This window comes from Dryas octopetala, chromosome 2 (assembly GCF_963921425.1).
Source record: "Dryas octopetala chromosome 2, drDryOcto1.1, whole genome shotgun sequence".
Taxonomy (NCBI): Eukaryota; Viridiplantae; Streptophyta; class Magnoliopsida; order Rosales; family Rosaceae; genus Dryas; species Dryas octopetala.
In genome coordinates, this window is record NC_141367.1 from 10,992,899 (window position 1) to 11,006,789 (window position 13,891).

Consider the following 13,891-nt stretch of genomic DNA (forward strand, 5'->3'; position numbering starts at 1 on the left):
CTTATATTTCATAAAACTTTATCCATCATCCATACAATCATATAATATACTTTATTATAAATAAATTGGCCCTTTCTTTTACCTAAACAGGAGTTCATACATTTGATAATCCCTGAAAATTACATCAAATGATTGGTTTTAGTACATATACAGATATACCTTTCACTTAATGAGTTTTTTGGTTGAAAATCAAAATTAAAGACCAACATTATGATTATCCAGAAAGTACAAATATTTACAAGCATGACACTCACAAGGTTCCAAAGTATGATGAGTTGATAATTATCCAAACTATTTCATGGGATTCATTGTTCTTTCATCCCTTCCTATATGAATAGAAAAGAACTCAACATTATTATGAAAAACAAGAACCATCAGAGGCTCGATAACTTTTCCTTGTTATCTACAATTCTCTATTTGCAGATCAAACTCATTAGCAAGGTAAGAAGCCAAAAGCAGACAATTAGGGATCTGGGGACTTAAACAACAAAGTAGAGTTTAAAATCATAGATATTATTTGGCATCATCATTGCCACCATACTGTGTAGAATTACCATTCCAGAAGGAATTTCTATCGCTGAACTTCCCATCATTGTCATCATGTTTCAATGTGTGAATATTACTTCCCAAACGAGATGTTGATGGTTTCTTGCTTTTGCCTTCATTTCTACCACTTGCAGAAGTGCTTTCGGTGGCGTTATTTCGAACAGCAGGATTCGGGTCTAATGAAACAGGAAAAATGTCAGTATAAGTTATTGAGTAATGCACTAATGCCACAACAATGTTCGAAAAGGAACATTCATTAAATGAAACAAAATTTTATACCAACAGAATAAAATTCTAAACAGATTGATAAATTTCTGCAATGTTATTTGTGCACCAAGCTAACTTCCTAAACATCACCATCAAATGAAGGAATAGAAAAGTATAATATATAACAATTGATGGAGAGAAAGAAAAAGATTAATTGGTAACCTCTGCAACTTCAATTAACAAGCTTACACTACCGTTTCATTATCCTCCATTTATATTTTTTCTTCCCGCAAGTTAGCTCTTGAAAGAAAGTGCACAACAAAGGCTCATGGTCCATCTCCCCCGTGTATGCAGGTGTGTTTACTGTGTTGACCACACTTCATTTGGGTACAACAAATTTACAATTCATTCGGGTTATACATTTACAATTCATTCGGGTTATACATTTACAATGACCCCATTTTACTAGCTAATTAAACTACCTAAACTGAACCCAATATCCCAACCGAATAAGGGAGGAGCCATGTTCAAACCCCATGTAACTTGTTTTTTAATTACACAGGTAATGGAACCTACGATCTACTTTTCACCCATCCCTCCCACTGATGCCACTTGAGCTAAGGGTCATATAAAAATATCTGACCAGTTGATGTTATTCATAATTGGTTCATAGAAATAGAAGACAGACTGATGACCTCGCCCTTAAAAGCTAGCACAGATTATTATGCCTGCCTCTACATTCCATTTGCAAATATCGAGTAAAAAGTAGGGCTCTTCCCCAGTGAAAATCAATTGCTTTGACCAAACTATACTAGCAATTGTGAGAATTTCTTTTATTTTGCTAGTGGCTCAAATGCACCTAAACTTCAGCATGCTTGAAAGTCATAAGATAAAAAACTTCCTAAGCCCGAATGAGAGACCTACTAGGAATGTTATAGAGACATTTTGGCATAAGAGTAGGGAGTAGAAACTCACTATATTCCCACATGGGATTTTGAGATTTCTGTCCCGAACTTGATGAGCTAGCACCACCACCAAAATAAGAAAAAGGATTTACGAAAGATAAAGCTGTTTTCACATATGAAAAATATCCCCCATTACTTTCAGTTGAGGAATTAGCAATATTTTGTGAATCTGTTTGTTCTGAGAATGCAGATCCCCCTCTGAGGTAACCAGTTGCTTGCTGATGCGGAACCACTATCAATGCTTGTCTATCAAACAGACCTAAGTCTGATAATGATTTACTTAAATCTGCATTAAACCAATAAGAAATTATGAATGGCTTGTTTTGATAATAACACATTACAAGAGGGAGAGAGAGAGAGAGAGAGAGAGAGAGAGAGAGAGAGAGAGAGAACATATAAATCTCATGTGCGCTGATGTTCATGCATGCAAATGGCATATTAATTCTTATGCAAAAGTAATTAAACATACTAATTTGAATGTAGATGTTAGCATGTTTCTTAGTGTTACTGTTACCTACCAAACAAGAAAACATCACAGATGCACTTGCATTGCAATTGCAAGTGCATGGACAACAGATGTGCACACAACGAAAACACACAGTCTACCAGGCCAGTACAGAATTGAAGGATAGTGCAAAAGAAGGCAGTAATATATACTAGAAAAACATTTCCGGGATTTTGACCAAAGGGAATGTCCACAGGTTACAAGTACACGAGGATACCAGTCAATGTACATTCAAACTTTCAAACAAATAATGCAATAGCTATCTCTTAGTGAAAAAGAAAGGTAGGTAATAACTATCTAGCATTTCTTACCTTGATCACTGAATGCCTTGCGAGGATAGGGGATGGCTAGATCATAAGCGCCAATACCACTTCCCTGGTTTTTATCAACATAGTCTTTGACCATTCTCAAAGTGCTCGTCAGAGGAAACTTCTCTCGTAGGCTCATACCAGCAGGTGTTCGGATATTTAAGTGAACATCACTTGATTTATTGACCCCTATACAATTCTCAAATGCATCAACCTTCTTATCATCTTCATCTTCACCTTTTCCAACTTGCACAACTTCATTTTCTTCAATACTAAATGCTTGTGAATCTCCTCCAGAGACACCTGAATGATTAGCAGTGATCTTTTCTGGGCCGGTATAACCACCTTCTTCACTGGAAGAAATATGACCGCCTCCAGAATTGTTCTGGTCTCCCACAGAAAGACCCTGCAATCCTTTAGCAGCTTCGGCGGAACGGCTGGCCTGTTCCCCGACACACTCTAACTCATTAGCATCAAGTGATTTTGAAGAGGTCTTGACTCCTAAATCATTTTTTTTCTCCTATTTATGTCAAAGCAAAACAGAACCATCACATCATGGAAGATGAAGTTTATAAATACTAAAAAACGTAACAAGGCAGTCAATGCAGGTATATATACCTCAACTGTGCAATCACAAGTTTTGTCTTCCTTCATCATGTCAGAGGCAACCCCTATAGAAACTGTTGATTGACCAATTTGATCTGTTAAAGGTGATGAAACCACCGTAGTTGAGGAACTTCCTTGGTCAGATAGAACAGCTATACTTGAGGAACTTTCTTCATCAGCTGAGACAGTTTTAGGAACCCCAGAAGTAGACGGTTCAGATTTCTTTGAAGCAAGAGCTGCACTCAAGACAGTTGCAGTTGTTCCCTACAGTTCATCATGAGATAATACTAGTAATTATTTCTTTTGAATATAAACTGAGAAAATTGCAAGGTCTTGTACACTCTAAAGAATACAGCCAAAATAAAGAGTACCAGCAGATTATTTGCTCAAATCACATGGACAGACTCTCTAATGTTTCCAAGATTTGCATTCATCAAACATTAATGTGATTCCAAAAGGGAGGTAATGTTGATGTTGCAAATGCTTAAATGATAAACACGACTACAAGTTGTGCGTCTGTAAGAGGCACAGATAAGTATAATTGGGAACAGTATAATACAATGACTCCAATTTCATTTTTGAAGATGGTTAAAGGGAGCAACCACAGCATTTATTAAAAAGAAAAATCAAAATTTCAAAACCCCATTTAACATAAATTGTAAAAAAGGGATCAAAAACATTTGCACAACACGGTCAGAGAAAGGTCAAAACAAACATCATCTCATCAAGCATCAATGTGTTTTCAAAGCGGAGTTGACACTAAACTATGATGACCGATAGCCCGGCAATGGGAAAACAGAAAAAGTATACCTGGATATGAAGACCCAACCACAACTTCTCTAAACTGGATGCCAGAACCTCAGCACTGACAAAGCCCTCTATAAATTTGCAAAGGGACAAAATTATTAGGACATGCTTATGTATTGGTCTATATACTTTACTTAAAACAAAGATTCATACAAACCATACCATTTTGCCAAAGTTGTACACCATTGTATCCAATAGCCGTTATACAAGGTACAGATTTCTGTGGGTCTGCAACAGGTTGATGTAAGGATAGACTCTTTGACTTTCAAATATTGTGAAAGAGCCTAAAATAATCTATACAACATGTAATTTAGAAAATGCAATTGTGCTAATTGGTATATGCAGCATATAAAACAGCTTTACCAGTTATTAAGACTATCACCAAAGAATAAGGACGAAAAATAGTCAACAAAGAACCGCAGAATTTAAAACCACCTACTTCAAAACTACAATGTACAAAAGCTGTGACTTCATTTTGGAATCAATTGTGATGCATTGACGCTTCATAACTTTTCACTCATTCCTGCTTTCTGCAGGAACACTAATGTCTTGGGCTTGGGAAATGAGATAGACAATCAACATACTGACAATGATGGATAGTTTTAGCCATTATTCAAAATATGGATGATAAATGACTGATAGTTCAAAAAGAAAAAAGAAAAGAACAGAATACAAAAAAACAAGAAAAGATGACTTGTGAAATATGCATATTCCTCTTAGGAAGAAAAAAACAAATTACAAAGTTTGATGCCTAGTTTTTAATATAAAACTTTCCACTCTATAATGTCAGGATCCCCACCTCTTGAAAGATAGAAGCACGTGATACATTAGTACTTCTTATAAAATTCCCCATAGCAGTGAACAAAGTTAAAAAACTGTATGGTTGGATTTACTAGGCAACTATATGGGTGTTACCCTCAGACAAGGGCAGAATGCAAATAATAAAAATAAATAAATGAAAAATAATTGAAAGAGGGGCCAAATTAAATCAGTAAACATATATGTGAAGGTTTCCTTCATCTTATAAATGTTTGATATTTTATAAAATAAGATAATATGTTTAGAGTAAATGTTTTAATGTCACAATAGGTATGATATAACTGATTCAATATGCAAAATGGGTCTTTTACGTCAATTTTACAACTTGAGCACAAGAAGAAATTAAAGCCAAGATGCAGTAAACTTTATATATAGTCCTCAGCATGGTTGGTGCTGTTTTGGGGCAGTGGGAGGGCAGCAGGTTGACTTTGGGTTGTGGGGGGCTAAATAGAGATTTTCATTAGAATGGAGAATACTTTTTCTTTTTGGGTAGCAGTACTGTGAAGCCATGATCCCCCTTGGTTACTGTTTGTGCCCAAGGCTTGGGAGTAAGTAAAGATGCACACAATTGAAACAGAAGTTACCTGATCATCCTAAAAAGAGAAAACAGCTGGAACCTAATGAAGTTACCACAATAATTCTTTTAAGATTTTGATGTGCTAATTAAGACAACATAATCTTCTAAGAATGCATTCTCATGAAGTTGAAGTCAGATTATTATGTAGCATTCTCTCAGGAGGCTAACTTCCGAAGCAATTTATGTATAGATTGTCTTTTTTATACAAGGATACATATTGCAGAAAAATTTGCAGCATCAGTGCATTCTTCAGGGATGTGTAATAAAATGCAGTACTTTGATACCGAGTCCGCCACCTGAATGCAAAACACGAACATAAGAATAAGAGCCAGAAGAAATATAAGCTTGAAATAAATTTATAATGAAAGATAAAACGAAGAAAAGGAACAAAACTTACCTTTGGATCAGTCCATGTGGAATTTTCCAAACGACTAGATTCCACATCTTTACCTGAAATTCCACGATAGCCAAAAAACAAATAAATAAATAAATAAATAAGCACATGTAATAAAGGTTACAACAAAAACTATTATAACACATCTTGATATCATGTATGTACCAAAATAATCTTGACATAATATGAAATTACTAATTAAAAAAAGGAAAAGAAAATAATGTGTGGCAGTAAAGTGTATTAATGTATGAAACTGTAATGCGCAAAGATCACAGAAGATTCTTTACAAAGTTATGAAATACAGCATAAGAAGAATTATCCATACTACATATAAAAGTGAGAATGTGAGAAGGCATTCGTTGGACAGAAAGATCTGTACTGCAGTGATGTCATTTTAAAAATAAATTAATTCTTTACTTATTAAACTACCTTGTTTTAAGAAATAAGTTAATACAGCTACTTATTATAAGACTATCATTTTGAAAAAATTTCTGTCTTCTTTTTTATTTCTTTCAACACTTCGCCCTCCCCTTCATACCTTTTTTTTTTTTCTAGGAAAGAGAACAAATTTATTAAAATTAAGTAGAAACAGTATAAATACAGCGAACTGGTGGTCCACCTAGAGAAGCTTCAAACTATACAAGAATAGCAAAATACATAAACCCTTGAACAAATTGACAACCAAAAAAGGCAACACAACTATGCCAACATAACACAAGAACCTAAGAAACTGCTGCGTCCCAGTCCAATTCAACAAGAAGAAAGGGAAACTTCAGAATTATTAGTTAAGAAGAATATATATTTGATGCGTTTTTTTTTTTTCACTGACATCATTTCATACTTAAAGCTTACTTCTGATTTGAATTACTCTTATTTTTAGTTAAGAAGAATATATCTTTAATGATCATCTACAAGACTCAAAATTATGTCTTCATTTTATATCATTATATGTTTAAAAAAATTAGGAAAACTCTATCAATTTCTTTAATTAAATACTTTCTATTGATAAAGTTTACTACATAAGCAAAATCAAATACTTCACCTAGATGGATTAAAAACAAATCACTTTCTTAATAAAACCCAATATTTAAGACCTTTCTACAATTAATAGCAACCGTATTATATCTTTTATAAGAAGCATAATTTTATTAAAATTTTCAAACAAGTACAAACAGATATTACAGAGGACAAGATGTCCACTGAAAGCTGGATCTAAAAACTAGCTAACCTTCAGGTATTAAAATCGTGATACAATAACAAAGTCTATCTCCTAAACAACAATAGTCCTCCAATCAGCCAACATACGCAAAAATGTTACCTTCTAAAAACTCCTAGGAAACCAAAGCCAGTAAGGATGACCAAAATCAAATTTTATCCCACAAAAACTCCACCCCTTCTTGCTATCAAAAAATCCTTCTATTGATTTCAACCAAACTGCCCAAAACATAGCCATCACACCACACCTCTTTGAAAATTAACTCTTCTTCCCTCCCCTCCAAATCCTTGCACATCTCACAAAATAATGCATTATGGAGTGCTGGAATGACTCAGCTTCAAGTCAGCTTCCCTCAACAAACTATAATTTCAATGCAATTAGACACTGAAAAAACAAGTGATCAGTGCTTTCAGCCTCTCCTTTACACATGATACACCATTATGGAAGAAGACAAACATTAGGTCTTCTCCTCTGTTCCACATCACAAGGTTTACTGTTGAACCTTCCATGAGAGAAAATTCAAGCTAGAACTTGTACCTTGAGTGGTACTTTAGCCTTCCAAATAAAAGAAGAGGGATGGAAGAACAAAATTGATGGAATCTCATAATACTTCCTTGTATAGGCTTTACAAGAGAATAACCCTGACAACTCCAACTTCCAACTCCTCCTATCCAGTCTAGATGAAAATAAAGTGACAAACAAAGAAAGTAGTGAAGAAAACTCCCTAATTTTATAATCATTTAAATTTCTTCAGTGGAAATCAGAATCCCAAGATTCCCAACTAAATGGAAACATTAAGATAGGTCAAAATTCTACGTAGACAAGGAAAAAATGTACTTCTCACAATTCTTCTAAAATCCTGTCTTTCCCATTTCCCACTAGACAATGACAACATGAAGAAAAGAATTAATGCCTTGAGAAATATCTTTTGGTTGGATCTTGGAATCCCAACCATTTAAATGTAATCCATATTTACTTCTGATGACAGCATACCATAAAGAATCTCTCTCCAAAGGGAATCTCCAGAACCAACTTCCAAGTAGAGCGTCATTTCTTTTCAACAAACTACCCAACCCAAATCCACCATTTTTCTTAGTTTTGAACACTATATCCTATCTAACCAAAGGCCCTTGTTTTCCCTCAACACATTCCAACAAAAGATCCTCACCAATTTCTCTAATCATTCTTCCACTTTACTTGGGATTCTAAAAAAAATGGAAGGTCATAACTTGGAAAACTACTGAAGACAGATTGAATCAAAGTAAGCATACCTCCGTTCAATAGAAAAGCTTTCTTCCAACCTTCGAATCTCTTCTCCCTTTTCTCCACAACTGAATCCCAAAACCTGGTTACCGTTGGATTGCCTCCAAGCGAGAATCCAAAATATTCCAATGGTCATTTCCCCCTCCCCAACCCAAAGGTGATGTTTGTAACCTCATGGGTAGAACTTATCCTTGCAACACCAACTTTCAAGGAAAGGGTTCCCACATGCTTATTGACTGCATATTCCAAAAGTACCCAGGCCTTATGGAACTATGCTAACACTCCCCCACTAGAGTCACCTGACACTTCCCCTCTATGCAGGGCTAGAGATACAAACCTGGCCCATCCTTGTAGTACACATGCTCTGATACCATGCTAAACCCTAGGTAGAACTTATCCTTACAAAACTGGCTTACAAGGAACGGGAGATCATGTGCTTATATACAACATATTCCAGAGGTACCCAATCATTAACCTGAAATATAGACGACAAAGAGTTTCCTCTGCTTCTTTGCTTCGGTGATTGCTTCAGGTATGGAACCCTTGTATATAAGATAGGTGAGAGACTGATCCATCTGTTCAGAAAATTTCCAAAATTTTAATAAGACCTGTAGATTCCAAAACAGAAACACAATCAATAGTGAAAAAAAAAAAAAAAAAATAGGACAAACACAGATCTTCAATATGTAAAGCCACATATCTAGAATCACTATCAACTCATACTAGCAAATAAACTATAGGGGTACCTGAGCTATTGTCCGAAGAATAACAGGGCCACAAACTATTTAATTGAATTTAAAAATATGCATATCATCATTGAATTACATGCTCATTCTGCAACCTTTTTTAAACCATCACCCAACTACACAAGTGTCCTCTTAAATGTATACTTCGAACACAAAATAAACATATTGTCAAGCTACACCAAATTAACCGCATACTCCCAGCATCTACTGCCAAGTGCCAACAATCAAAGAATTCAATATTCACGATATAAAATAATTCTGTAGAACAAAATATTTAATCCATTCTTAATGCATCTAAAGCAGATGAAAAAACTTCACTAATTAAATTTCTCCTTCAGAAAAACTTCAGTGAATTCAATTATCAAATAATTCAGCTAAACATTCAGTTACTGCATAATTCAGGTAAACACCAATTAACACCTAGACCATGGTAAGTAAAAGTTTCAGTAAACTATTGCTCTTTATTTTCTGGAAAAGAAAATGATAGATAAAATTAGTAACCCGAATCACAGTAATCCAGCTAAAGATGTATATATATGTATAATACTAATACATGGAAAATCTTATTGCATCCAGGTAATTCTTAAATAAAAGAAACCCAATTTCCACCCAATTCCCCGAAATTTCTGCAACTTGAGCTCACCAACTAATCAAGGTTACCAACCAGTGATTTTGAAAGGAAATTTTGCAAAATTTATGGAGAAAAGAAATTCAACTTACCATTTTTATAAATAGTAAATTGAACTTGAAATTTTGGAAAACGATAAGTCTTTCAAAAAAAAAATTCTAATTTTTCTGCTTTTCTATTGGTTCCTCGCAGTTTTTCTCGGAAACCAAACGATGAAAGAGAGGGTTGAGGGGAGCTTTTTACCTTAGTGAGAATTAGGGCTGAGAGACGATTATGGTATAACAGATTAAGCTCTGAACAAAGACAACTCCATGGCACATCAAGAGTTTTCTTCTTTTCTTTTTCTTTTCTTTTTTGTAAGACGAGAAAATTGTAATGTGGAAATTCCATTCATACCCTACGATCTCACTAGGCACTACACCTAGCCTTTTCTCCCAAAACTTCATGTTTTACGGATTAATTACAAATAAATCAATAAAATTTTTCACAATTACATTTTAATAAATACACTTTTTCATAATTTTATTTTAATTACTATTAACCAAAATGAAAAAATATGAATTATAAATTTATAATAAATTAATAAACATACATTACTATTTATATTTAAATTTTTATTAAATTTGTATTTGACTGCTGCACAACAAAATGACTTAAGATTTAGTTCCCGAGTTTTGGGCACCCATTTTTAAACCCTAAACATCATTTATATATCATGCACCTCATTTATATACCCTAAACTAAATTAAGGGCAACGTCATAATTTTACGCTCATAAATAATAATAAAAAAATTGGCAAATTGATATTTTCCAATGTACCAAAATATATGACATCATCAAGTAGATTGGACTTAGTGACTAAAATTGGATATAATTTCAAAACTCATTGACTTTTATGGGAAAAGAAAAATTACATTGACCATTATGTAAATTAAAATGTTTTATTAATTTAAATGTAATTTACTATTTTACTAATGCAATAATAAAAGAGTCCTTTAATTATAAGGTACTAACAAAGCAAAATATTAACCAGAAATACATAATCTATTTCTATTAACTTGTGAACACTTTTCACTGCCAAAACATAGTATGCGGACACCTTCCAAAATACCAGCATCAACACATCACCAAAAGAACAGAAACTGAAACTGCAAATCTGCAACTCCAATAAACTGCAGTTTCACTTGCAGTTAGTAACTGCAACTGCAAGTCTGCAACTTCAATAAACTGCAGTTTCAGAAACTGCAGTTTTTGCTGTTTCAGTTCACTTGCAGTTTCAGAAACTACAGAAAATTGCAGTTTCAGAAACTGAACTAAACAAAAAAAATCAAGAACCTACTACTAATAAGGAAGGCACGAGGGTGGAGTTGGCTTCCCCAATAACTTTTTAGGCGTTGTTACAGTGAGGAACTTGGCTTGTTCTTCGGCAACGTTGCGACAAGGACGGGATCAGAGTCAACATCGGGGCTTCGATCGGGTCTGGGGGTTGCTGGGTGTTCCGAGCTCACAGGGATGAAGAGGGAAGAGAGAGGAACTCAGGGGTGGTCCTCTCGTCGCCATCCATGGCCAGATGCGCACACACGCCGTTTAGGAAAGTTGCAGCGAGGGAGAGCAAAAGAGAACAGAGAGAGTGCTTGGGGAGAGAGAAAGATAGTGATGAAAGAGAAAATAAATTTCAAAAATAAGGGGGAGAGAGAGACACGTGAGAGAGTTTAAGAGAGTTTTGACAAAATTTAAAAATTAGCCACCATTGGATTGCTTGGATGGCTAAGATAGAAAGCTTGTACCAACTGGCACCAAGAAATAGGTAACCAATCTACTCTCAAAGTGACCTGATAGTTAAATATTATAAATATGTGTATTACATGTTACAAACAATAAGTAAGTGTAGCACAGAGTAATTATTTCTAATAAAAAATAAAAAAAAAGGTAAACTACATATTTAATCCATGTGTTTCTATTTGAAATCATTTTTTGTGGTTCAAATTTTGCCAATTTCATTTTTTTGTTTTATGTCATTTATAATCTTAAGACGTACATTATGAAATTTAACTTTTTTCAAATTGAAACTAATAAATTTTTTTAATTGAAAATTATAAATAAATTAATAAAACATTTGAAAATTTCATAATAGTCAAAATACAATTTGGATTCTAATAATGGTCACATGCACATATTTGTTAATTTGGGCCCAGCTCAATTTGGGTAGTCCTATACTATTCCTAGTATTAAATTATTATCATACCCTTCCAAAAAATTTTGACTCAATTTTAAAAATAGTGATTGTTACATAGTCATCAAGTCTAAAAACTATAACTGTGTGACAGTTTCTAGTTAAAAAACGGTAACTGTGTGATAGTTACCAATTTAAAAAAAAAAGTAATTGTATAACAATTTCCAATTAAAAAATGTAACTGTCACATAATTTTCAATTAAAAAAAAGGTAATTGTGTGACATTTACCAATTATAAAATGGTAATTATCACACAATTACCAATTAAAAAAAGTATATGGTTGTTATTGAATTATATGTAATTTAAAATATTAGACATTGGTAATGTCAGTAGCATGTCAGCACAGTGGTAATATCTGTAAATTCTTTTTTGTGTTTTGTCCGGTTATTATTTCACATAATTTCTCTTAATTTCATTTTGGTAAATAATAACTATCATGATATTTTAAAAAATTTCGTTGACTAATTTGTAATATTAAAAATATTTATTAATTTTTTTGTAATTGGCCCATTTTTCAAACTCGCAAGTTTTAATTAAAAATAACCAAAAATCATGTATGTGGTCTTGAATTTACATTTTCAAACAAGAATTCAAGAAAATCTTAAAATTAAAATTTAACACTAAAATTTTTGTGAGCCTTAAGTTCCCTAGAAAATAAACACAAAAATGAGAATTGAAATTAACATAAGAACCAAATTGAAAAAATTTAAACGAGAAGAACCAAATGTGATTTGTGATCAAAATACAAAGACAAAAATGTTGCTTACCCAATTAAAAAAAATAAATAAATAAATAAAACAGACCCAAGCCCACCCGACCCAACTGCAATGCCTAGTACCCATAGGGCCATACCAGTGGCCTCCGTGCAACGTTGGCAGCACCCCACCCTGTGCAGAGACAATTTCAATCCGAGCTGTTTAGGGACTTTGGCTGCAATTTCCATTTCCAATGTACCAAATCCTTTGATTTTTGGTATGCACACCCTTCACTAGAGAAGTATTCAGGGGATACCTATTTAACCCAATTTCAAGGTAAAGGTATTATCTTCTCTTCAGATTTCTCTGTTGGTTTCTTCCCTCCTTAACCCATGCACATACTCTAAACCTTGTACAAGGACATGTCCTGATTGTGTTGGTAAGATTCCTTCTCAATCTAAGGTTGGAAGATACTGTTTTAGGGAGGGAGCTTTCTACATCAGGAGAAAGCTCCCTAATTCCCTATGTAGCCTTGGTAAAGAAGATGAATACTAAATTCAATGTTTTGGGTAGTTTGTGAGACTAACGGAAAACTCATTTCCGTTACAGTTCCTCTTTCTCTAATGCAAAAGAGTCAAACTCAAATATATGATATTCATAAGAAAATTGATTTGAGGAGAGGTGTTGATAGTTTAGTATTTGGTTTTTGGTGTTGTCAGATAATCTTAAATAACTTTAAGTAGTGCATCAATTATTAATTTAGCAACATTCTTATTATTAATATCAGTATATATTACTGAATTTTTTTTTTTTAGTACATACTTAATGGAATGAGAGTTTAATTCACTGATTTTTTTTTTTTTCTGGTTTGATTGATTATTTAAAATAGGAGTAAGCGAAACATATATTGCACTAAGAGGGTGCTATACTACTAAAGTCTTCTTGGCACTCCTGGTATGGAATATCATTCTTTTTAGAGATAAGGACTGTTAATGTATCAAGTCTATATTCTCATGCTCAAGCTATCAAGTCTCAAGGACTGTTAATATATCAAGTCTATTTTCTCATGCTCAAGCTATTTTCTCATGGTTTTGTTGTTCATATGACTGGTAGAGAATAATATGTTGAGGGGGAATTGTTGATGATATGGCAGATATGATTATTGCTCAAGTTCTTTACCTTGATGTTCTTGTTCCTAGGGTATGGGAGGTGTTTTTCTTAACTATCAGTCTTGTTACTTATTTTTGGTGGCTCCCTCTCATGCATGTATCTTACAGTGATCTTTGGAAAGGTAAGGACTATTGTGCAAATGCTTGATCAGTTAGTTTGTCTTCTGATTTTCAAACAGAATTTTGCCATGTATGTCAATTCACCA

The 13,891-nt window shown here is 33.7% G+C and overlaps 2 protein-coding genes across 10 annotated transcripts in view; one reads left to right on the plus strand and one right to left on the minus strand.

The window, feature by feature from the left end:
• The window catches only part of LOC147293047 (putative disease resistance protein RGA3), a 96,758-nt gene that overhangs the window by 12,658 nt on the left and 70,209 nt on the right, over positions 1 to 13,891 (plus strand). The gene's annotated exons all lie outside the window — the stretch shown is intronic.
• LOC147293049 (plant UBX domain-containing protein 11-like) lies at positions 196 to 9,969 on the minus strand. 4 transcript variants are annotated; one of them, XM_086234191.1, is made up of 10 exons: positions 9,831 to 9,969; positions 8,689 to 8,788; positions 5,738 to 5,790; positions 5,555 to 5,636; positions 4,107 to 4,172; positions 3,948 to 4,015; positions 3,150 to 3,401; positions 2,535 to 3,051; positions 1,729 to 2,004; positions 196 to 722 (listed from the first exon to the last, which is right to left on the minus strand). In XM_086234191.1, the coding sequence occupies exons 2-10, from the start codon at positions 8,786 to 8,788 to the stop codon at positions 514 to 516; spliced, it is 1,623 nt and encodes a 540-aa protein (XP_086090317.1). In that variant the 5' UTR covers positions 9,831 to 9,969; the 3' UTR covers positions 196 to 513. The 4 variants fall into 4 exon arrangements, with proteins under 4 accessions (XP_086090317.1, XP_086090316.1, XP_086090318.1 ...); XM_086234190.1 differs by having other exon boundaries at positions 8,689 to 8,821; XM_086234192.1 differs by lacking the exon at positions 9,831 to 9,969 and adding an exon at positions 9,680 to 9,806 and having other exon boundaries at positions 2,535 to 2,973; positions 8,689 to 8,821.